At 45.2% G+C, this 26047-nt stretch overlaps 1 protein-coding gene across 1 annotated transcript in view; it reads right to left on the bottom strand.

Annotated features, from left to right (window-relative positions):
* Positions 1 to 8267: 8267 nt before the first annotated feature.
* Ankrd29 (ankyrin repeat domain 29) overlaps positions 8268 to 26047 on the bottom strand; it is a 56911-nt gene continuing 39131 nt past the window's right edge. Inside the window, exons 7-10 of the mRNA XM_059246432.1 lie at positions 16740 to 16838; positions 15437 to 15532; positions 13737 to 13835; positions 8268 to 8763 (exon numbers count right to left, since the gene is read on the bottom strand). Coding sequence (XP_059102415.1) covers positions 8656 to 8763; positions 13737 to 13835; positions 15437 to 15532; positions 16740 to 16838 — 402 coding nt within the window. The 3' untranslated portion in view covers positions 8268 to 8655. The remainder of the gene's footprint in view (positions 8764 to 13736; positions 13836 to 15436; positions 15533 to 16739; positions 16839 to 26047) is intronic.

Here is a 26047-nt window from a genome sequence, read left to right on the forward strand (position 1 = left end):
GTCCTCTGGAAGAGCGGCCAGTGCCCTTAACCACTGAGCCATCCCCTCTGCTTTTAAAGATTATTTTAAAAATATGTATGCTTATAAGTCAGTGTTTGGGTATGTGCACATGAATACAGATGCCTATAGGGGCCAGAAGGAGCTATCCGATCCCCTGGGGCTGGAGATGCAGGTGGTTGTGAACTGCCCAAAGAAGGTGCTGGGGGCTGAACGTCAAGGCTCAAGCGAGAACAGCAAGTGCTCTACAGCCCCCATCCTGTTTTTTTGGACAGAGTTTCTCACCTGGGGCTGGGGGCCTAGGGCTCCCCATTAGGCTAGGCTGCCTGGCCGCTGTCTTTCCCTCCCCAGCAGTGGGATTACAAGCACATGCCTCCGTATCTGACTTTTTACCTGGGTTCTGGGAACTGAACTCACGTCTCCATGCTTGCAAGGCCAGCACTGGGTTGACTGAGTTCTCTCTCCAGTCCCCTGCAAAAGGTTGTTAGTAAGAAAATCCAGAGGTGAGCCGTCCCTACTTCACCACCCGCACCACCAGATCGCTTCCTAGTGCCGGTGACTTTTGATGGACTGCCATCTTCGTTGTGATGTCATGGAAAGCTTTACTGCTGTAGAAAGCAGGCGGCTAGAAGCAGCCTGAAGACCCCTGGCATGTGGGTCTGCTGAGGAGGGCCTGGGTCACGCGGGCGAAGCATCACTGCGTGGACTGGTACTCTAGCTCTGCTCTGAAGCCTCTTCCAAGCTCCCGGATGCTGATGAAATGACACTGACGGACAAAACGAGGTTTCCACAGCCCTCGCCAGCATGCATCCTGACTTACTTGTCATTTCAAGGTGTATAGATACACACTGTCACGCATAATACCCAAAGACAGACAGCAAGGACAATCCTGACCTCTGCGTGCCCCAGGACTTTTCTCATGTCTAAGCCCCGCCTCTTTGCCTCAGCAAGTCCGTCTGTGAAATGGAAGAGCAGCTGGCCAGCAACCAGCAGCTCAGTTCCCATCTAGCCTTGGTCCCAGGAGATGTGTAGGGCAGGAGGCCCAGCAGCAGAATTCTACATCTGAAAGAGGAGGAGCAGAGGGCTCTGCAGAGAGTCTCTCAATCGGCCTTATATCTTGAATAAAATGCATGTTGGAATTTAAAAAAAAAGAAAATTATCCTATGATATGTGTTGCTGATAAACACACATATACTAACACACACTCATACACATACACACACACACCCATATATATACATTCACACACCCAAACATACTCATACAATACTCTCACACACACATCCACACACATGTATACACACACTCTCATACACCCACATTCATACATATATACTCACATACACACTCATACACATACGCTCACACACACTAACACACAGTCATACACATACTCTCACACATTTATACACATATACATGCACTCTCATACACACACACTCATAACATACACTCATATATATGCTTTCATATACACATACAAAGATCCAGCTTCCCTCCTTTCTCTCAAGCCAAAGAAATCCCGTAGTTCCCCGCTCTCCTAAAGGCCGTTATTGCTTATGTGCAGTTCTCTTATGCTTTCATCTCCCTTGATTTCCTAGTAGCGTTCAACACAGTTGAGCACACTGTCCTTGTAAACCATATTCTCCACAACGCTTCCTCTCCTGGGCTACTTATTTGTCTAAGCCATGCCTCCTAATCGTGCCACTCCCTGTGAGCTGATGGGGGCCAATGACATTCAAATACCACACTCTTTAACTCCGTCTGGGACCCCATCCCATGGGATGAGGTTTCTCACATTCAGGGTGGGTTTTCCCTTCTTAGCCAAGTCTCTCTGGGAACACCCTCACAGACACACTCACAAATGTGTCTCCATGTGTTTCTAACCCCATCAGGTTGACAATGAAGACCAACCGTCGCCATCCACAGAGAATGGGAGGCTCTTAAATTCCAGAAGCTTTGTTTATACCTTTCCCCAAACTCTCATGACCCATTACCACTAAAGACGTAACCCCAACTGACTTCTACCACTACACGTTGGCTTTACTTTCCTTGAATGTCAGGTAAATATAACTGTAGCTCTTTTATGCAGTTTCTTTCACTCACCATTGTGTTTAAGGCTGAGTAGTGAGATCACTTTATTGGAAGTAAGAAGAATACGTATCAGAACTGACTTAGGTGGGAGTACTCAAGAGCTCAGGCTGCAGCCGGGGACCCTTTTTATGGCTCTAAATGGAGGGGCTGGGTACTAGGAGGACTGGTTTGATTGGTTAGATCATCGATTCATTTTTCTATGCATGTCCCTTCCCATATGTGCCTGGTTTAATCATATGCACGCCCAATTATGCATACGTTTAAGACAGTGAATAGGACATTCTCACTAAAAGTCCACTTCAAGGACACAGCATGTATTATTGCCATACACACATTTCAAGCCAGGTCAGGCCAGGCTGACCCTCTTGGACTTCTCTTCTTTGTACTTAAATACATTGGTAATAAATTTGGATAGGAGTTGTCCAGATTAGATTGTTGTGAGGGCAGGAGAGTCTTACGCTGTTGCGCAGAGGTGGGAGACGCGTGTAGCAGAGCAATGCAGGTATGGAGACATGACAGCCAGCCCTAACCTGCTGGAACTATAGTTTGGCCTGCCCAGAATCAACTACTCAATCCTAGTCATTAGAGTGTTCAGACCTGAGTAATAATTTATGCTTTTAATCTGTGATGACCAAAGAAACTTAATATGGAGCCAGGCATCCCTTGAGGGCTGTTGACCTTTGCTGTGGAATGCCTGGGAGACTGTAGTGGTCTGCAGCCACGGGAAGAACAGGACAGTAGGCTGTGAGGTATTAACAGCTGCCTTTGCTTCTTAAAACCTGATTATCTCTATGGGAAGGGGATGAAATGGTCTTTTTATTACTATATATTGGGGAAAAAAATGAAACAACTGAGGGAAATAAAATAATTTTCCTGCCCAGCTGTGGATTCTATGGATAGTTGTAATACACACCTTTCTGATGTCTGTCTGAAAAATCTCACCTTAATCCCTGTGGTGGTTTGAGGTCTTACATGCTCAAGCCACACCCAGTGAGACAGACCACTTCTGTTGTCTGCAAGTCAAGATACAGGACCCCTGGCTACTTCTCCAGTACCATGTACACCAGCATGGAGCGCCTTGATGAAATGGACTAAACCTCTGAAACTGTAAGCCAGCCCCAATTAAGTGTGTTTCTTTTCTAAGAGTTGCCATGATTATGGTGTTTCTTCCCAGCAATAGAAACCCTAACTCAGACAATCCTCCTTCTGCATGACGTATGTATGGACTCCATCTGCTAGCAGTAAAAATGAATTCATTTCATCTAAATTTGAATTGTGCCTAAGTCTTTGGTTTCTCCCAGTGGATCTGAACACCATGACACAGGTAGGGATCTGAGGGGGTTTTCAGGTTGCTAGGTGCACTGTTTAGGGAGGAGTGTGTACACATAGCAAAGGTAAAGGAACTAGGCTGTCCAGTGCATTTATTAAAAGGTGTGTGTGTGTGTGTGTGTGTGTGTGTGTGTATACACGCACATGTGAGCATTCATAACACAAACTAAATATAGTCCCAGGTGACTAAACTTTTCCCTGTGCCTGCCTGCTTCCACTCCAGGCAAAGGAGAATGTGTTGTGTGGTTGGTGGAACCCTGGGAGAACGCAGTGCCAATGTAAGCTTCCCTCACACCGGGAGGGTCCTATTTGAGTGGAAGTTATACCACAGTCCATGACTGGATTAACCAGACTTCAGCATCCTTAACAAGGTAAATAAAAATTTACCCTGTCTGATCAGCAACGCCCCGTTTCTGGGTCAGTCATAACTACTGACACTGAGGTCGTGTGTTAAAGCTGTAAACTGTTTTGGGTGAGATGTCTATAAAATTCAGCTTGCTTAAGTAGGGAGCTTTAAAAGTCGTATTGACGAACCAGTGGCTGGAGAGGCTCAGCAGTTAAGAACACTTGTTGCTCTTCTGAGCACCCTGTTCGTTTCCCAGCACCCACCTGGAAAACTCCAGTTCCAGGGGAGCTAACAACCTCTTCTGGTCTCTGTATGCACCGGGCAGGCATGTGGTGCATATATACACATGTAGGCAAAACACTCGTACATGTATAATAATTTTTTTAAATCTAAAAAAGTCTTACTGCAGAACCCCAAAGAATTGAGAGTGTATGTTGAACATAGACATGTTCAGGAATGCTCATGGTATGTGGTCATCATGGTTCATGTTTGTAACCACAGTACTAAAAGGACAGTCAGAAGGACCCAGAGTTAAGGCTGTCCAAGGTTGAAGCTAGCCTCTGCTGGAGTTTGTAAAGAAAAGAGGCCTTATTCAGTTAGTGTTTGGAGACTCAAAGTTGCAGACTGGCAGTCTCATCTGTTCAGGTCACAGTGAGAGCTTTCTGGTTATATCAACATGGCAGGTGGCATCACGTAGAGAGAATGCATGCCAGTGTGTCACAGTGTGTGCTAAAGAGATCACAAGACAGGAAGAGAGACTGGAAGGAGGTAGCCTCACTCTAACGACGTTTTCTCTGGAAAATTAATCCACTCCTTGGAGGTCCAACTCACACGTGAGACCAACACTAAAGGTTCCATGAGGGTGTTCACGAGCCCGTCACCTCCTCCTGCGTACGCTCTAGCCCCTAAGGCATCCCACAGACTCAACACAGATGTGTTGAGGGATTAAGCCTCAATATGAGTTTTGGCAGCAGCAGACCACATTCAAAACATAGAACGGCACAGCTGTTTCTGTTTGCTGGCTTTTTATAACGTGTTGAGGCACAAGTGCCATAGAGCATGAGCTGATGTGTGACAATGGCATGAAAAACCACAGCCTGGCAAGAAAATCCTCTCGCGATGTCAGCTTTCTCAGTTGTAAGACGGTGACGATGTAACTATCCTAGCAGGACTGAAAGGTGTTCTAAAGAGAGGCCCTTGTGTCCCTTTAATAGTTTGGTTACCAAACTATTAAAACAACGGTCCCCAAGGAACTGGAATTTCTTGGGAAACCCATGCTGGGGGAGGGAAAGACTGCAGCTCTGATGTCTCCAGGAAGTGACTCCACACAACTCTGTGGTGATCAGTGATGGGCAGGGCTCCACCTTAGCCAGGACTGTTTAGTTATACACATCTCCTGGCCTCTGTCTAAACCTAAACCTCATGTCAGTACTCCCCAAATGTACTTGGGGGATCACAGTTTATGTGTTCCTCTTCCCCATGTGGCCCACTGAATAAGCATCCTTTCTTACATCACTGTCCTGTTTCTTTAGTTGGCTTGTTGGGGATGGATGGCTGAGTCGGGCTTGTTCGGGGTGAGAGCCCAGGCTCTGACCTTAAAATGCCAATCATTTCAACAGCACCTATTTCATAGGGTTGTCGTTGGGGGCAAATGAGATCGTCTGTATCAAGTGCTTACCACCAAAGTGCCCTGTAACAAATGGTAGCTTTTTATTAACCTGTGATGCATCCCCTAGTTACCACATGGGCACTCAGCCAGTTCCAGCACTACAGCCACCTTCTTAAGCAGTTAGGAATTCCACATCTTATCCCTACCATGTGCAGGCCCATCTCAAATTTGCAGCCACCTCCCTCCCTCCAAGCAACCATGCCTTTGGGCGGTCCTTTCCTTCCTCCATGCCTTTCCTCCTAGGGAGGGTTAGTAATGACATGTAGCTTCTTGTCACAGAAGATGGGACAGAGGAAAGCCTTATTCCTTATGTCCCTGCTACAAATGTTTCATGTACAAGTTCTGCAAACTGATCAGCTGTTTCACAAGAGAAAGTTAGCTGGCAGAGAGCTGACGGGCCAGGAGCAGCACCAACAATAACAATAGGAACTAGGAACTTTGTATTTTCAGTGTCTTCAGTGACTACCCCAGGAAGTTTTGTTTAAATTGAAAATGTTGGCAATTGCTCACAAGTGTTCCTTCACAGTAGAAATAATAATAAATAGCATAAGTCCTTTAGTGAAACGACACTTAAAGATCTATTTGGGATCCCAAACTTTAATCTACTTACTAGCAGAGTTCAATTACTCACTCTGAAATTTTAGTCTTTTTAAAATCACACAGGGGTCAGTTAAATGGCTCAGTGGTAAAGGTACCTTCTGCCAAGCTTGAGGACCTGAGTTCGATTCCCAGAGCCTGCACAATGGAAGAAGAGAATACTCTTGCACGTTGTTCCCTGACTTCCAAGAGCACTGCTGTTTCCACAAACAGTAAACATAAAAGAGGGTTTAAAGACCACAGAAATAACATGTGAATTGTTTAAATAAAGGAAAAAGCAGCAAAGAGGAACTGGGAAGTGCATTAACTTTATTGGAAGTATAACATGGAATGTGTTGTCAGACAGATGCATGTAGCTGCGAACTTTCGTAGTGCAGTTAAACAGGTTATTTGCATAGGAACTGCTCATGTTGAGTCTTTGGATGAACAGTGAATTGTTAATGAGACTAATATAAAGTAAGAGTCCTTTACACGTGTGCAAACTGAAGCATGGTTCCTGAAATAACAGACATTTCGTTCAGTCTTTGGTAAGTTCTTGATCAGCTTCCCTGCCATGGATAATAACATCATAATTGCATCTAGATCAAATGCTAATCCAGATACCTGTCTCCTACAGTACAAAGGTCTTTATTAAGTATTGCTAAAGATACTGAATTAATTCCATGGCCCTAAAATAGTTCATACAAGGGACAGGCCAATGCCAACATGTTTTAGTGAAAACCTGCAGTTCCTGACACTATCTTCTGGCGTTTTAATGTTGGTACCTACACTTCTCCTTTGTCTTGCTCAGTGATGAACAACTGGTTCTGGGCTAAATAAAGTGCAAAGAATTTAAGTCCACATCATTTTCTTCTTCAAGTCAAACACAGCATTTCAAAATTCCAAAGGGGAGCCGGGCGGTGGTGGCGCATGCCTTTAATCCCAGCACTCGAGAGGCAGAGGCAGGTGGATCTCTGTGAGTTCGAGGCCAGCCTGGTCTCCAAAGCGAGTTCCAGGAAAGGCACAAAGCTATACAGAGAAACCCTGTCTCGAAAAACCAAAAAAAAAAAAAAAAAAAAAAAAATCCAAAGGGGGAAATGTGTATTTGTATAACTTTGCTGAATAAGAAGCTGTCACTGAAGAAGTTGGCACTGATCTTTAGCTACCAAAATATTTGTGTCTGGTGTTCTGGCAACACACAGCTTTCTTATCGTTTATCTCAATTAGCCTGGGGATTTTTGCACAGCCCATCAGGCTCTACACTTTTCTGTGAGCTGTGTGCACTGTTTGTTACTGGCTTTGTTAGCAACGTTTATCAATATCTCCTCATTCATTATCATAAACAATTTTAAGAGACTATCTTCTAATTTCAGAAGTTTCCTTCTGGCATTTACTGACTTAAAGGTAATGCATCTGGTACCACTGCATGTTAATTAAGCAAAACTAATTTAGGACTACTTTTCCCTCCATCTTAACATGACTCTACGTAGAGACTACTGGTTGGAAACTGGAGCATAACATGAGCAAGGACATTGGATATGTGTTTAAACATGAGAAGTACGAACACTGTTTCATATGGTGCATCGTAGAAGACAGCTTGATGTCTGTGTGTGCAGCTAGGCACCCACAGAGGCAGTTAGACACCATTGAAGGGCATTGGACATCAACTTTAGAGCCCCTCAAAGAAACTCTCAATAAACTTGGGGTTCTTTTTTGGAACCAATTCACCCATGAGTATGCATTATGAGCACTTGGTAAATACTAACAATGCCTTTTACTATGGATACTCCTTCCCAAGTAGTAACAGTAACAGCAACAGTACTTATGTATATCATGTTTTGTCCAGTGAGCTCTAAGTCAGTGTGTTAGAGACTGCTGCTAGAAACAAAATTCCACAGCATATTATGGACTCACTTGTGGCTCGAGAGATGGACTCCAGACAAAACAACCAAAATCCAAGCTCAAGGAGACTTGTGGTTTGCAGCTTTGGGGTTTCCAGGTTTCCATTGGTTTCCTCATACACCGACAATGTCGACTAAGAGACTGTGACCTTATATGTCACACATAAGATGAGGTTTTGTCAACAACTATAGTTTATCTTTTCTATGTGTCAATGGCTCACCTTTGAGTGGCACATAGTGGGATGTCAGAAGTGGATCTTAATTAATGAATGCTTAGGTGTCATCGGGTCACAATAATCATGGCTATGATCTTCAGTTGATAGAAAATATTTTATACTGAAGGGACATACACAACTTTGATGGATGCAATGTATTTTAGCATAGCTACATTTAACACAAAAGCAAAAATGCATTGATTTATTGATGGTCAATCTTTGACTCTTAAAGAACAAAGCCTTTGTCTCCACTTTTTAGCACTAAAACCATGGCAAACACCAAGTTTAACTGAGAGACTCACACTAGCATATTCGTAATAAGTTTCTGTGAAATCTGTGAATATCCATGTCCTCGGGGGCCAAGTTACAAGGCAGTGTGAGAAGCCCACTGTAAGTAAGGGGAAGTGGACCCCAAGCCCTTCCTTGATTTAGTGCACAATGCACAAACCCACAGGGTGGACATTCTTTCTTCAAGAATTTCCAACCTTGTTAAGAAACATTTCTTTCCCGACAACATGGCTTAAATTTCTATCTATCTAAGATGGATCCAAATTCGTTCTTCCCAGGTCCTTCTTTGCTTCTCAGGAGGTGCAGTATGCGCTCATTTTTGGTCAGCTCTGCTGGAAGCTCATTGGCCTGAAAGAAGATGAGATGGCCATGAGTGAATTCGCTCACTGGTGTGGTTCTAGGGGTTCAAGGGGGGCAGGTGACCCCACACTTTGCCCTTTAGAAGTGAAAAAGCTCTATTACTTACTGTTTTCTAGTAGGCAGCTGGGGCCCCCTCTTAATGGAGAAGTGGTACCTGCTATTCCTCACCTCAACATTAACTTTGCACTTAGCAAATCTTTACTATACAGAGTCTCCCAGGGCCAGGGCCTATGTCTTACAAATCATTGTGTCTCCACTCTCAGTACAATGCCCAGCACATCTAATCCTTGTTGAATGAATCAGGTATTTGATTTTTTTATACTCAGTCTATTAAATGAGGTGGTTTGTCTGATAGGGAGGACTCAAGACAGGGATTTTTTTTCTGGCCACATTCCAATTTATTTGTTACTTTTTATAACTTTTTTTCTAATTTTAAAAGTGACATGGTGTGTATGTGTTTGCTTGCTCAAGTGCATGCCACAGTGGGTTGTGGGTGAGTCAGTTCTCTCCTTCCACCACTTGAGTTCCAGGCATTGAACTCAGGTCATCAGACTTGTTGACAAGCACCTTTACCTGCCTAATTGCCTCTCTGGCCCCTCATTTATTATTTTTGTTTGTACATATTTATATATTTATGGGGTACAGTGTGATAATTGATACATAGATGTGAAACATGTTGATTGAATCAGGGTGGTTGGCATCTCCATTTCCTTAGATATCCGTTGTTACTTTGTTAGGGAAGCTTTGAACATTTTTTAGTTCTTTATAAAATACACAATAAATCATTATAAACGACATCACCTGCTGTGTGACTACAATTCCTTCCTTCCACTAACTGTATTTTAGTATCTGGTATCTGACCTGCCTGGACCCTCACCCTCCTCCTTTCTCTGAGCTCTGTCTAAATCATCTTTATTCTCTGCCTCTATGAAATAAATCAACTTCCTGGTTTTCATATGCAGGAAGAGCATGTTGCAATAAGACAGGTGTCGTCCGAAGAGAAAACAGTCAGGAAGCACTCCGAGCCTACCACACAGCCAGGAAGGCACAGTGTCTGTGACTATAACTTCCTACGGGACCCTCCCTGCAAGTTATCAGTCTGCTGATCACTGTGTCACCTGCTGAGACACATCATCAAGCATTTCGGGAGCTAGTTTCTCCCACAGGCAGCATGTGTCACAAAGAAAATAATTCTTGAACTTCCATGACTTCAGGACCATTTTATACTCTTAAATATTATGGAACACTCTAGTATGTTTTTAACCTAGATATGAAAGCTGAAAAATACATTTCTTAGTTGATAAATCCACTACAGGTTGGTATATAAAATATATTTCTGAAAAACAACAACTGCATTTTCAAAAACAAAAGCCTTAGGAATGTAGAACTGCTTGCCGGCCTTACACATTTCTTTAGTATGGAGCTCGACAGAGGATAGCTGGACTCTTCTGTCTGCCTCTACACGCAGGCTATGGTGATGTCTTGGATGGAGCACGGGACGGAAATTCAGCTGCACACTGATGGGTGGTTGGGAAGGGAGGAGTGTCCTAACATCCCCACAGACCAGGGCAGACATCTTCGATAGGACGCCAGCGCTGGCCAGGCTCCTTCTGCTCTTCTCTACCCTTCCTCTGCCTCTCCCTCCCTGCCCTTTCTGCCCTTTCTCCTCTCTCCTCCAGTTCTGTAGCAGTTACCATGCTGGAAGAAAGTTCACTAAGACTCACGAATTTCTAAGAGGAAGCTCCCTAAAGCAGGAAGTAAACAAAGTCTCAGCGAGTCCCTGAAACTGACAGGAGGCCCCTCTCTCCACCAAGGACTCTGAAGGGAAGAGATCCTCCAGCCCCCAGGACAGCTGCCAGCCAAGCGGAGGGCGCCAGGGCTCTGGCCTTCTGAGCCTTCCCCCATGCTAGGGCGGGCTTTGGGTAACACAGTCTTCCCCACCCTGTAGACAACCCTCACCTATACCCAGTAGACTCTGGCTCACCAGGTTGGACTTTTGTGGCATCATTACTTCTGTCCGTTGTCAGTTTCTTCTCTGGGGTGAGTAGACATTTTTCAGGTCTCTCTAGGATTAGTGTCAAAGGACCCCTCCCCTCCCCTCCCCTCCCCTCTCCTCCCCTCCCTGCTCCCCTCTCTTTTTCTCCCCTTTCAATCCTCTCCTCTCTCTCTTCCTGTGGGTTTTTTTTTTCTTTTTTTGATGAAAAGGTCTTGCTATGTAGCCGAGGATGGCATAGAATCCACAATCCTCCTGCCTTAGTCTCCTGAGTACTGAGATTTACAGGTGTGTGCCACCATGCCAAATTTCTCATTAACAGCCATGTAGGATCCAGAAATGTATCACGAATGGTTTTGTACTTTGTTACATGGAAATCTACAGGTTCTAGCATTAGTCACAACATTTGGAATGCGTTAGCTTACTGAGCCACACAGGTTGTGCAAATTTTGGCACATTTCTTCATGCCATATCAAAAAGTTGCGTTCGTTAAAATTGCTCCTAATTCATCAGAAAAGACTTTCTGGACTGGTAAGCTCTCATGTCCCAAGTGCCGTTCTTCCAAATAAAACAACTGGGGCCAGCGAGTGGCTAGCCAGCAGAAGAACTGTGTGTGGCTTCCCGTTAAGTTCAATCCCTGGACCAATCCCTGGGTTCCACAAAGTAGCAGGAGAGAATGGATCCAGAGGGTTGACCTCTGACCTCCACACACACTGCAGTACATGTGTCTACACTCTCTCACACATATGCACAAAACAAAAAATTCAAATAAAAATGAAGATTGATTAGAAAAGCGACCGTTCAGGGATTCAAGGAAATCCCTGGATGCAGGAGACAGACAACAGCAAAATCTCTTTGAAGACTTCCGGGTTGCTGCTAGACTCCTACTGTCTTGCTTCTGGGGCTGTGATTAAAGAGGCTGGCTTCTCGTGGTGGTTGGTGGACAGGGACGGTTTCCCTGACAGCAATTCCCAGGACCATGAGGCTTTCTGCAGTATGAGCCTCCACACATAAGTTCAAGTCCTTCAGGGAGGGTGAAAGCTCAGCATTTTGTCCTCTGGAAGTCACTCTTGACCATTATGCTGCGGTTAGCCCATTAAGGGGACACAGTGGCACAGTGGGAAATGGTTTTTGGGTTTTTTTGTTTTTGTTTTGTTTTGTTTTGTTTTTGCAGTTTCTATATCAGGGTATTAGCAGTGTTCCTAGTCTTAACTCAGTCCTGGATAGCTCACCACCAAAGTTTGATTTCTTTAAGAGTTCCATGTACAAAGTCTAGAGATAAGATTCAAAAGAGAGGCAGTTGTGACTTGAGCTGGCTTATCAACCAGCCAGGCCAGCTAATGGAAAACAAATCCAGGTATCTGGAAAAGACAGGCAGAGATGATAACAGAAAAGCTTTCTGCAAGCAGCTTGACTCTCCAGGAAGGAGGAAACAGCTCTTCTGTGTGCTAGGTAAAATGAGTGGGAGCCTCGACCTGGCACATTGTTTCTCTGGCCCTTCTTAATGGTGTGTGTGTGTGTGTGTGTGTGTGTGTGTGTGTGTGTGTGCCCACGCGCGCGCGCGTACTGGTGCATGCACTAGTATGTACATGGAGGTCAGAGGAGGCTGTTGTCCTTTATCACTTTCCACCTTATTCCTTTAAGACAGGGTCTCTCCCTGAAACTGGAGCTTGTGGTTTTCAGCTAAGCTGGCAGCCAGCAAAACCCGGCAGTCCTCTGTCTCCATTTCCCTCAGGGCTGGGGTTACAGGCAAACGCAACACCATGACAGCTCATTGCATGGGTTTTGGGCTCCAGACTCATGTTCGGACAGTTCTGCAGCAAGTTCTCTTAATAACCAAGTCACCTTTCCAGCTTTGATGGTTAGTTCTAATTGTGAACCTTGCACAACCTAGAGTCACCCATGAAGAGAGTTGCAACAAGAGATTGCTAAATCGGGTTGGACTATGGGTAGCCTGTCGCAGACTTCTCTTTAACTGGATTAACTGAGGTGAGAAGACCCACCCACTAGGTTTGGGTCCTGGACCGTGTCAGAGCAGAGAAAGGGAGCTGGATGCGACATAGGACTGCACTCATTGTGTGTGTTCTTGGCGTGGGTGTGATGTCACTGGACCTTTTGTCCTGCCGCCCTGACTTCTCCGCTGTGAGGGGATCCAGGGCTAAAATGAACCTTTCTTCCCTAGATTGCCTTTTGTTGGGTTAATTTTTTATCACAACAACAACAATCAAAATACAACACCAATCCTAATGGGTTTCTTTTTAACTTCCAATTAACACAAAGATGACTCCAGCAGACATCAAGTAAGAGGAAGTACAAGACAAACCTTTCTGCTGTGGTTGTAGACGCTGACTTTCAAATTTGGTCTAATCCAAGGATTTAGGATAATAAAAATATGGATTGGTGTTGGAACAGACATGCAATCCTGCTGATAAAATAAATCACATTTTCCTGACCAAGCCATGAAGCATACATTACTAATTCTCAAGATATAAACATCTGACTTACAGGGAAGGCCATAGGCTTCCAACAATGACATTTTTAGAGTACATACTCCCCATAATGACTACCTCCTTCCTCCTATCAGGAAGCCACACCGTTGCAAGCTTCTGATCCCCTGCCTCCAGCTCCTGGATGCTGGTATTAGAGCCATGCACTACCATTGCCGGTTGATGTGACTGGGGGACCCTGCATGCTAGGCATGTACTCTGCCAACTAAGACACATCGCTGCCCCTAATGTTTGCACATTTTATATGAGTAAATGGTTAGAGAAAGCCATGGATGATATAGGATTGATTCCCTGGGTCTAAATGCATTGGCTAGGAATAATTTGTAATTGTAGTCCTGCCCTTACTGTGTATAACTATAAAAATAGAGACAGGAGCCTGAGAGATGCTTGTCTTGCCTTATGAAGAGATAGTCTCTTTGCACAGGGGCCCAGTGTAGTTAAAGGATGGGTTGAGTGGGTACCTTGTTTCTCAAGGCCGGATCTGCCCCGGCTTCCAGGAGCAGCGCAACTGTTTTAGTGTTTCCGCTGAGCACTGCTGCATGCAGAGCCGACGTCCCATTCTAAGAGAAAATGAGAATGTGTGTCAAGAGTTGAGCTCACAGCCCTCAGTGCTCTGCCTGGCTTTCATCACAATCCATCTGAGGATGCGATGGGAATAGCACAGTTTTACACCTCTGTATCTTTCCTCATACTTTTCAAAGTCACATCTGTACCTACTACAGTGTCCTCAGATACACAGCTATGTGGTATATGGCTAGATGTATAGCCATATACTATACAGGGAGGGGAAGGGAAGAGATTATAACCAAATTTACAGAAGAATGGGGTGCAGCCATTGGCTCCAGAGCGCACAAATATCTATAAACAGCACTACAATGCAAGCTAGGCTTCCTATTTGATGACTCATAATCACCATGATTTGGTAAAAATAAAAAAAAAAAAACCTGGAAAAAACTGTAGCAAAGCACCCTTTCTCTGGTTGCTCCCACACTTCGAACGCTAATTCATTAAGCCGGCACTAGCTCAAACGTCTAAGTCTTAGGCAACATGCATGGAATAGCTAACAAGGAGGCAGAAAGAAGTGTGTGAAGCATGAGTAGACACTGCCAAGCTCACTTGAAAGCTGTTTCACTTTCATAGATAAATCCTTGTTTCCAAATGATTGTAAGAAGTTACTTCCCGATTCCCAAGTTCGCGGAAGACTGGAGGTATCTCAGTAGGAGGAGACGGGGACTGACATACTGAGCATTGACATTCTTGATTAGGCATTAGCAAGAATGGGGTCTAAAGTATGAAGGGCAGACAGAATGTTTCCAGTGTGGACATGGTAGTTACGGGGTCATTCCAGGGCAAAGAGTTTGCATGTCTTGATGGGTCCTGAGGACACGGCCTTCGAACTGCTAAGCCACAGCGTCAACTTAGAAAAGACTTGGTGTCCTTTATTTAACAAAACAGGAGAGTAAATGCTTCCTCCAGTCAGCAAACTGCCCCCTACAGGTTGAGCCTAGTCCACTGCCTCTTTTCTCATATGTCCTGAAAACTAAGAACATTTTGTAACATGCCCAGATGTGAAATTTCATCACTGTATACCCATGAATTAAAACTCTGGATGGCAGCCACATTCATTTGCTTCTGTCACTTTCTTGGCTCCTCTGAGATGGCCGAATTGAGAACCTGTACAGCAACTGTGGGTCCCTCAGCCCAGGTGCATCTGGTGCCTCACAGGGACGCTTTGCTGACTATGCTACATCCACCGCAGCACAGACATATTTCCATCCCAAATGATTCCCACTTAACAAAGCGTCTCTAGTCTCCAGGAAGACCCACTTTCTGAGGCTCCCAGATGTTTGAATTTTACACTGAAGCTCACCATGAAGAGTGGGTCTTCCCTCGGGGATGAAAAGAAAGACATGTCCTCCTTTGATCGTACAAATCTTCCAAATGATATCAATAGTTCATTTGCCTGTTTTAGTGTCAATGATACTATTTTTTTCCCCCGAAAAACTAGTTATTAGGAGAGTGTTCTCTTTCCCACCTTCCCATTTCCACTGGATCCAGGGATCCTGAGCTAATGGCAATCCAATTCTACCTCAGTCACCAATGTCTTGGCTAACTTGTGTCTCTTTTTGACAGAATGGCATAACTTCTTTTTAGGTCTTACCTTCAAAATACCAAGAGTAGGTGAGAATTTGAGCAGCTCCTCTATGACATCATTGTACCCTTTGTTGGCCGCCTTCAGCAAGGCTGTAGTGCCGTCCTGAGGGAGGGTCATGGGAGTTAATTACTAACATACGTTGTGTTGGCTAATCAGCCATGTCTCCATCTAGGGCAGGTTAGGGCACATTAGGCGGTAACTCTGCATGCGAGGATATCATCCACAGTGGGTGACTGTGCTGCCTTAGGAGCCTGTGTTTGGTGAGTCAGATGCTTCTCCAGTCCCTGAGAACACTGCATCAGGGACAAGGGGGGGTTCAAGACCATATTTTAAGGTTATCATGGACCCAAGAGCCCTTCTCTGCTGTTCATGACAGTGGAAATTGCTTATCTGCCTTTAAAGATTCATGTTATTGAACCACATTTACTGCCTTAAAAATACACGCAGTCTTGACTTTACCCGCCCTGTGCATTATTGCCTATGCATGCTGGTGGGGTTGCAGGAGGAATGGGTCATATCTGATTAATCTTTTAAAAGATTTATAGACAAACTTAAAAATCCATCTTTAGTGATCATTTTTGGCTCAAAGAGAGCCGTTTCCAAATCATTAGCGTTCCCTGCTTGTATCAATGACTGTGTCTGGAGGACCACTTCTGAGCTGTCTTCTGTCTGCCCGTAGAGCTCATCTGGAATGGGAAGGAGGAGGAGGGTGTGATGGGGGATTTCTCTCTTCTAATTTCCGAGACGACAGGAAGACGATGATGAGGGGGGAGGCCAGGAACAGGGCCTCCAGGTTTCCCTTTTCTGAGATTTGATAGGCAACCAGGAGAGGCACAAGAGAAGGCACAAGGTATATCAGACACACAACACACGGCTTGCAACCTAATGCCGAGAGAATCTCTCCAAGTCGCTCTCCTTCCTATGGGTCTGCAGCTGGCGCAGGCAGGCAGGATTCAGGGCAACCCTCAGAAGCCGAGTGTGTGGAGCAGGTGCTTGAGGGATGTAGCACGGGGGTTTGCAGCAGCGGCGAGGGCAGCAGCCAACAGTGGGCTCACTCCATAGATCCTGCGTGTCCCCTGCATGCACGAGGTCAAGTAAACCGTACCCCTCCCCGCAAGTCATCTCAGATGGAGGAGGGGGGAGGCACAACACTTGTGAAGTCTTGTGAAGTCTCCACTTAATTGGACTTTGACTGTTTTCCTGCTAAAGAGCAGGTAGAGGTTGGAAGCCCAGTTGAGTGGTAAATAACACACTCGGGGGTCACATCTGAGCCCAGTCGGGGCTGGAGGGAGGTGGGCTGTCTACTCACATTGCGTGCAGCGTCACGGTCAGCTCCCCTCAGCAGCATCACGCGCACCACCTCGCTGTGGCCCATCTGGGATGCGATCCACAGCGGCGCAGTTCCATCCTGTGGGAAAAGGAGGAACCTAGTGTGACAGGGGTTCCACTCACTCATCCCAGAACCTCAGGAACACCAGATCTCTCTGAGTTAAAAAAAAAAAAAAAACAACCCCCGGAGAAGATCCCCTCTCCAGCTGTTCTATGCACCTTAGAGGAATGCAAAGAGAAGAAGGTCCAGTTAACACAGGCCACAGAATGGCGTTGGGCAGGCAGGACCCAGCAACTGTTCATGACAAACTTTTGTCTTATACAGTCTTTCCTTTTCTCTTTAGCGACAGGATGTTGTGCATTTTAGGTTGGATGAAAATTCGCCGTATAGCTGAGGATGACCAGGGTCCTCTGAGCCCCTGCCTCTACCTACTGAATGCTGGGATCACACATGTGCCACCATACCATTTTATGTAGTACTCTATTGAATCCAAGACTTTCTGCGTGCTAAATAAGCACTTTACCAACCAAGACACATCCCCATAGGTCTGGCCTTTGATGCCAGGGCATAAAACAGGCTGGGGAAGGTTCTGTGGGACCCTTATTCAAGAACAGCCGAGGTGCACCACCTTCTGAACTCCCCTAGCAATGAGGCAGCTGTCTCTTTCCCCTCAGAGGATCTACTTCTCTGTTTTCTGTGTTAGGACGAGGCAGTGCATCCTGCCAGCACATGTCCAGCATGGAAGAGTGAGCAGCTTCTTTTGAGGTGGGTCATTTCATTTACTTTCATATTTGGTACCCCAAATCTCCCATGCTTTAAGGAAGCATAGATTTATATAGAATGCTTTTCCTAGGAATGGACGCCCAAACTAGTGTAACAGGACATTAGGGTAACATTTCCTGTACAGTATTTGCCGGGTGACACCCTTTTTCCTGCTGCGGGCCACAGGAATATATTGTAAGAACTCAGCTGGTTATGGCAGAGCCACTACCTGGAGGGATCAAGGATTTCCTCTAGAGGAAGACAAATTCCAAGGAGCTTTTGGTGTTACTTGGCTTGTTATATATCAGCTGTATTCAGTTATGAAAATCATGTGTGCCTTCATAGTTTTCCCAATTTACTTTTCCCTAAGAAGGGCTAACAGTGTGGACTGATCACTCTCTGGACATACACATTCCAGGTATTTGGAGAACAGCCTCAGGAAAGGCTTTCTCTGGAATCATATATCTCCCTTGGCCACTTTCAAGGACTAGCAGTAAAAACAGTCCACATGCAAGTCTCCTGATTTAAGGTGAATTCCACAAGGAGACACCTCCTAGGTCAGGTGGACGTTAAGTAATAGCTTTACACAATTCAGCACGGACCCTCCTTTCTTACAGCCTTACTAACTTTATAGACTGCTAACTCCTTACCTAACCACTTCTAGGAATATTTAGATAACCTTCTGTGCTGACAGCTATGCTCAGCCAGAACCCCAGTTCAAGCCTCCCTGTAATTATCATCATTGGCAGCATCCGGCCAGGTCCATCCCCAGATGGAGGAAAGTACTTTATCAGAGATACCTCTGTACTCTCTAAGAACAGACTTAAGCATCCAGGCTACCCATTTGAGAAGGCCTGGCAGATGTGCCAATTAAGCTTTACTTCCTCCTTTCCCAAACCTTACCTCTGGTTCCAGATCTCCCTTTAACTATCACCAGAGGCATCTAGTTGTACACAGGTTGCCTAGCGACTGAGCACACTTTCCCCCACCCTGCAGAAAAACGGCAGATAGCTTGGACAGATATGAGCCACAGGAATAAAGAAGACAGTTTTATTTTCTGCCATTGACCTAGCAACTTTTAGATTCTTAACATTTTCTACTAATCACGTTTAAGACTATAGTTGAGCACATAAGATTCCCTCTTCTTAAATATTATCCAAATTTAGCCTTTAGTTAATTCATTTCCCCATTGGTCACCTCTCTTTGGGATTGCAAATGATAATTAACGGTTATTGCCTCTCAATGTGATTCTTATCACCCCTCCCTTTGACCCTGGAATCCTGGCTTTATATATCAGGACTTCCAGGGCATGAGGACGGAGAAGAGAAAAGAGTATGGAAGAACTAGACGGGTAAGAACTTGCGAGGAATGAACTGAGATGAGGAAGAACTAGATTGAAGGGCTAGAAGAGAGGACTAGAGGAATGAGATGGAAGATGAAGAAGAGCCAGATGGGGAAGTACTAGCTGGGTAAGAACAAGATGAAAAGGACCTAGATGGGGCAGAATTAAGATGAGAGAATTAAGATAGAACTTAGATAAGTGTAGAGAGAAATCAGGCAAGAAAGGAGCTAGGCATGAGAACAGAACTGAAGCTGTGTATAAAGGATGTTATGCCAGAGGAATTAAAGCAAGTGGACTATAGAACTCAGTGTGCTGAGATTCTATTTCCTGAAAATAGTCCTCGCCATTAGTAGTTCTCTCTCCTGAGGCCCTGGGATGTATAATATTAAGGCTGGTCCTTCTAATATTATACAAGATTTTCCCAAGGCTGAGAAGGAGGTGAGATAATAGAAAGGGAGGAAGGGGAAGAATTTGACCCCAAGGCTGTCAACTGGAGAGCAGGAAGCCTTTGTAGGTCAGGAAGAAGCAGGACAGGGAAGGGACTCATGTTTCCTCCTTCCTGGCTTGACTCTGGTGTGTGGAGGGCACAGGGGCAGGTAGCTAGGTGATACAAACACCTAGACAGAACACTGGGAGCTTCAGGTGGAAAGGGAATTTTCTCATTTTCATAGAGCAGAACTCAAGAAAACGGAAAATGCCTTAAGGAAGTTCTGTTCTAGGCTAGTGCCCGGAAGTGAGGAGAGGATTGCTGATGGGAGCTGTCTGGGCCACAGGGTACCTGAGGATTCCCCCCAACAACTACGATCCATAGCCACCTAGCATCTGGTTATTCAAGAAATTGGAAGTGCTGAGGGAAGAGAGGCTTGAAGTACGTTTGAGGTTGAGAAGACAAGGACACAGAAATGACTTCACTCAGTAGCGTCACTGCGGAGCCAGTATCTAGGAAGGACCATAGGGACCTCTAGGAACCAGTGCAGACACCTGAGGACCAGAGAGGCCAGCACAGATTCAGCCAGGAGTCTCCCCAACCCCTCCTCAGTGGTAGCCTGATCTCTGAGAACCAGTTCACTTCAGAAAGAAGAGCAGGAAGAGGGCACTGGATCCAGAATTGGCGAAATGTAACTGCTGACATCATCATGGTAATCTATCCCAAGATCTGGATTACCTACCTATCCACGGCAATGGGGGCTACAGAGCAAGATGATACACTGTTAGATCATGAAGTTACAGCTTCTGCTGCAGTGTGCAGTTTCAATCCAAGCATACCAGCTAATGCTGGCACACAGTCACTGGAGACTGCCATCCTGACAAAGGGCTAGAGGATGGACTTTTGAGTCGGGTGGTTACAGATGACAGATTGAAAGGTGGGGGTGCGGGGTGAGGGGAGTGGAATCTGCAGGTGCTGAGAGAGCATCGGTCCTGAGTCTTGGGAGGGGTGAGGAAGGAGGAGCTGAAGGATAGAGGAGGGCTGAAAGAGCCTGCTTCACACCTCCTTCACACTTCTCTGTCTCTTGGAACTATTCTTGGATGTGAATATTATCACTAACAAATTATAATTTGTACTAAAAGCACAAACTAAAAGTACAAACTAAAGAATAGCTTATTGTTTACAATAAAAGAACGTCCACAATTTTCATTTGATTCTCCCAATCGAGGATTTAATTTAGTATTCACCCAATCAGCAATTAACTATGAAACCCCTTCTATGTCTCAGGTAGAATACTGAAATATGTCTCTGTTTTCAAAGGAAAGTCTAGAGAAGGAGATAATATTAAAATTTCTGTGCAATTGCAAATGATAGTAAGTGAGAAAAATGTGCCCAGTGAACTAGGAGAGGGTCCCTCTCACTGCTGTGGGGCTTGGGGTCAAGCTCCATAGACGGGCTCATAGTTGAGTTGGGTCTTGAAGGAAGGCCAGGGTTCTGTCAGGTAACAGGGCAAGTGTACATTTACAGTGACTTGGACAGGCATGGCGTGGCAGGTGGAGTGAATAATCCCATTGCTTTGGCACGTGGGTGCAGGTGGGACCCTGAGAGACAACAAGAGCTCTGGGTTCCACGGGTCTGTCAGGTTTGAGGTAGCAAGTGTGCTTGTTCCTTGCCTGCTCTGGGTCTACTTTGTTCTTTGTGGATGTCTCCACCAGAGGGCAGCCAGGGAAGGGAGATGGGCTGCCTCGTGAATGGGCCTCTCAAAGGTTTGGCTGTTTTAGCAAAATTGCCTGTGGAAAGTGCTGAAACATCCCCACTGAAAAAAATCATCACTACTTATAACAGTCATAGCAATGCTCAGATCTATCACATTAACTGGAAAAAAAAACCAGCCAGCAATTCCTGCAGTACCTTCTGCAAACATGTCAACCTTGTAGAGACCTACTGATGAACAGGACATGTAAAGGCAGAAAATGCTTACTGGATCCGAGTGCTGTTTACCATGAATGGCAAAAAGCCTTGTACTTCTGGTTCCTTAAGCTCTTCCACTTGATTTCTTCTACCAAGTCTCCAGGTGACCCTCTACAACAACTGGATAGGGGGCAGCGAGGTCCTACTGATGGTACAGGACACATGGGGTCGCCAGCGTATCTGCTGATGATCACTTCTCCAGCTTTGATGTTGGAACCCAGGGCTTGTGACTCAGAGCACAACTGTCAAGTCCAACTATTTATTATCTGGTTGAGTAGTAGATTACTCTTTACACCATCATTTCTGCGAAATAGTCTGTGCCTTCCTCTTTTTTATTTTTACTTTTTTTTCTTTTCTTTTTTTTTTTAAAGACAAAGTCTCTAATTATGTAGTCCTGGCTGTCCTGGAACTCTAAACCAGGCTGCTCTTGAACTCACAGAGATTCACTTGCTTTTGCCTCTTGAGTGCTGGGATTAAAGGCATGCACCACCATACCACGCCTTCTTTTTCATCATAAAAATGATGGAATACAAATCAATTCCTTTCTCTTTTCTGAGGTTTTGGAGTGAATTGGAATGGGCAAAAAAGATTTAAAAACTTTTAAATACTTTTAGATACTTCTGAACAAAAAATAGTTAAAAAATATATTAAGCAGAACAAATTACTGTGACATAAAAGTTATACACTCCACAGCTCTCTCTCTCTCTCTGTCTCTCTCTCTCTCCCTCTCTTTCGTGTGTGTGTGTGTGTGTGTGTGTGTGTGTGTGTGTGTGTATATGGGTATATGCTCATAGCATGAGGGTGCACATGCATGTGTGTGTATGTGCACATGGAGGCCAGGGGTTGGCGTCAGGTGTCTTCCTTGATCACAGTTCACCTTAGCTTTTGAGACAGCACCTCTCACTGAACTCATTGGTTTGCACAGGCTGGCTGGTCAGTGGGCCCCAGGAACTGCCTCCCTGCCCTCTTGGCATGGAGTCATAGAAGAGCACAGCTCCACCTTGGTTTGTGTATGTGTTTAGGGGTTCTACTCTCAGGACTTCATGCTCACGTGGCTGCACTTTACTGCCTAAACCATTTCTCCAGCACCCAAACCGCTTTAAAAAGAAAAAGAAAGACTCACAGGTAGTAGCTGGCATTTAGCATTGGGTTCACACCAAGTGAAAGGAGATTTAGATTTACTTTGTAGGTCAGTGAAAGAGGATTAATAGATGATGGGCACATGGGGACTGGAGGTCAAGGAAAGAACAGGAAACATGAAGGCTGAATAAGACTAGCAATCCAATAAATAGCAACATCTGAAGGTGTTCAACACTGGCTGATAATTCCAGAAAGAACTCAAGTACCAAATGGATGGTTAATAGGGTGACTTTGGCATTTCCTATCACATCTGTTGCTATTTTCAGGCTATATCTATTTTACAGATAGAGGATCTATAATACCACTCACGTTAGAAACTTATCTTCTATAATCTGATCTAGGTTTATAAAATCTACTTGGAAAAAGAAACCAACCCATTCAATTCCACAGGAACACATATATGAAATGCTATATGCTCTCTGCTTCTATGGCCTTCTAGTCCCCAGGCACGGACTGCTTTCATCTGTAGGTTTCAGGCCTGATAGTCTCTGGGATCAATTCTATTGATAGTTGGGGTTTCTCAAGATACAAGGAACTTTACCAGTAGTGATGAGGGCCAGTAACAAGACAACTTTGCTACCAGAGTTAGTCCAACCCAGAGCCACTGCAATAAGAATTTTACTGGGAATATTTTATATCATTTTCATAGCAATTCTAGAGCGAAGTTACCATTACTGTCTTGGGTTTATAGATGAAACGATCAAGGTCCAGGGAAAGGAAACCACTTGCTCAAGGTCATGGAAAACTGGACTGTGATTCATTTCCTAAACATGCATATCCTTACGACTGTCAGCTCCTCTCCACCTGGAGACCCGTGCTGGCTCCACAGCTGTTTACCAGCTTTCTAGAGCGTCTGTGTTGCCCGCGAGCATGGGCTCTACATCCAGATTCCTCTAGTTTCCAATCATGGATCATTCTGTACCATCATACCGCCCTGGTGTTTGCCCAAGTCACAGTATCTCTTGGTGGCCAATAGGCCTTTTCCAAATGCCTATACCATGTGCAGAGGGCTGAAGACAGCCAGTACCCCCCCCCCCCCACAAGCGTTTCTGTGGTGGTCTGGTCTAGTATCCACATGCTTGGAATCCGATAGCAATCTGGAAGCTCTTGTTTCTCCCATTTCCCATGTGCTTTCAAACTTGTAACCCAAGAGAATAGTCACCTTCTGGGTCCCTGCAATTCTCTGTCCAGCCAGAGGCTTTTGTTAGAACAATGGTTCTCAACCTTCCTAATGCTGCGACCTTTCAATACTGTCCTCATGCTGTGGTGACCCCCAACCATTGAATTATTTTCGTTGCTACTTCATAATTATAATTTTGCTACTGTTATGAATCTTAATGGAAATATCTGTGTTTTCCAATGGTCTTAGGTGACCCCTGTGAAAGGGCCATTGGGCCCCAAAGGGATCACGACCCACAGGTTGAGAACCGCTGTGTTAGGGAATGCATTCATTAGATGGTCTTCCCATCAGACCTCACAGAACACTGACAAACAGAGAAGGAGGATAGTTATCGAGGAGTGATGACGGGCCAGCCTGATGCTGGGTAAACAAGACCAGACGTGGCCGCTCTAGAAAATGTTGCTCTAGTAACGTGGGTGGGTTGAGCTAGGAAAAGTGTGTGTCAGGGCATGTGGTTGAGAGAACAGTGGGTTAAGTAGACATCTTTACTGTGATTAAAAAGCTTTGCCTCCTGGCAGGTTCTCCTTTCAAAGGACACATGGAAGAAACCAAAGTGAGTTTCCCAAGTGACAGTGGGATTCAGTGATCCCCGGGACTCCCAACATATGAAGTAGGACAATATGGAAGGATCTCGAGCTGCGCACCACCCAGCATCATGCTCTGTGATCATACTTCCTCAACACAAACCACAGAAGAGGTCTCTGCTTAGTTCTCAGGGATCTCCCGAAGCTCATGTCAAATGTCAGCCGGGTGACTTTAGAGTGACTTCATTAGCATCTTGTCACAGATGCTAATGGCAGGACTCTGCCAAATGGGGTGGGTGTGTGTGTGTGCGCGCGAGCGTGCGTGCACGTGCGTGGGTGTGTCTGTGTCTGTGTGTGACAAGCGTGATAATCTGAGTTTGACCTTCAGCACCACATAAGCTGGGTGTGGTGGCATGTGCTTCTGAACCTAGGGCTGGGGAGAGAAGGGAAGGGAATCCCTGGGACTCGCTGAACAGATAATCTAATTGAAAGTGCCAGGTTCCAGGGAGAGACTGTCTCAAAACAGTCTCTCCTAAGGAGGGACACCTGAGACTGACCTCTGGCTTCCACACACATGTGCTGCACCTGCACACATGCACACGTGTGTGCACACATACACATGCACATCAAGTTTTTCTAAAAAATATTAAGGATTGGGAAATCAGGCACACATCCTTGTTTGTCCTTACTTTACACATTCAAGAATTTTCTGATGAAGATTTAATGAGCCGGCAGGGATTTCAGAAGAAAACACCAGCTCCGGACACCCTGCCTGGAATGTTCTATCCTGTGCGAGCCATTTTAATGAGAACGCTAAACCACACTTTTCTTAAACCTCTAAATACCTTGTACCCAAGCAGCCACGCTTGTACGACGTTCACCATGCTTATGATGTTTGTTTTCTTAGACAGAATGGAGTCAGCAGAGGTTCTCCTGTCAGAGAAGGCAGGACACGGAATCATTGACCTAGATAGCTAAGTCTCCAACTGGAGGATTGCAGGCGCCTGGCAGGCAACGGACCCGGTTACTGTGTGAGAGCGCTGTGGAGTGAGTGCGTGCAGAGGAAACATTCCACCGCTCCCCCACCCCAAGCAATTCTTATTTTTACAACACACTTTTCCTGAATAACAATCTTTTCAGACCTGGACTCCTATAGTCACAAAGCACTTTGTTAGGAACAGTCTTTGGAAGGGTGTGTCCCTTGCTCTGTAACTGCAGGGCAGGCCCTCGTCCTCACGGGCTAGGGTATCCGCTGACCAGGTGAACCTCACGCTTGAGGAATGCAAACAGCCATGATGTGTTGTGGTTACTGCTGCCATGCGGAGTTACTTTTTAACCTCCTGGCCTCAGTGATAACAAGTGACTCAGCTCAGGTTCAAGTGCACACGCACCCATGCAGTCTTTGAAATATCAACTCATACCAACTTGGGTATCATTTTTTAAGCAAACATGGCTGTAGGAATAAGAATAATGAAATACATTTTACACACAGGCTTGTTGAAGTGACAAATTACTTTGCAAAGATATAATGAAAGAAACTTGGCACTCTCAATAACCTCTGGCATCCAAGGTCACAGGGTACCTGTGGTGACAATGACCTCCAAATCAAATCCACGGCCACCTAGATCCCACCACCTCCTCCCATCGGTTATGACAGAATGAAGCTTTTAAGTCAAAATAAGACTGGTTAACAAAATAGTAAACTCCAAATTCCAAATGAGAGCTTTAGCAGGCCTGATGTGCAATTTTTTTCTTTTTCTTTGTGTGTGTATGTGTTTATGTATGTGTAGGGGTGTGTGTGTGTGTGTGTGTGCGCGCGCGCGCGCGCGCGCGCGCGCGCGTTACATGCACATATGTGTCTGTTTATGTGGAGGTCAGAAGTCGCCCACGGGTATAGCTCTTTAGGAGTAGTTGGCCTTGTTTTTTGAGACAGGGTCTCTC

This window comes from Peromyscus eremicus, chromosome 19 (genome assembly GCF_949786415.1).
Source record: "Peromyscus eremicus chromosome 19, PerEre_H2_v1, whole genome shotgun sequence".
NCBI lineage: Eukaryota > Metazoa > Chordata > Mammalia > Rodentia > Cricetidae > Peromyscus > Peromyscus eremicus.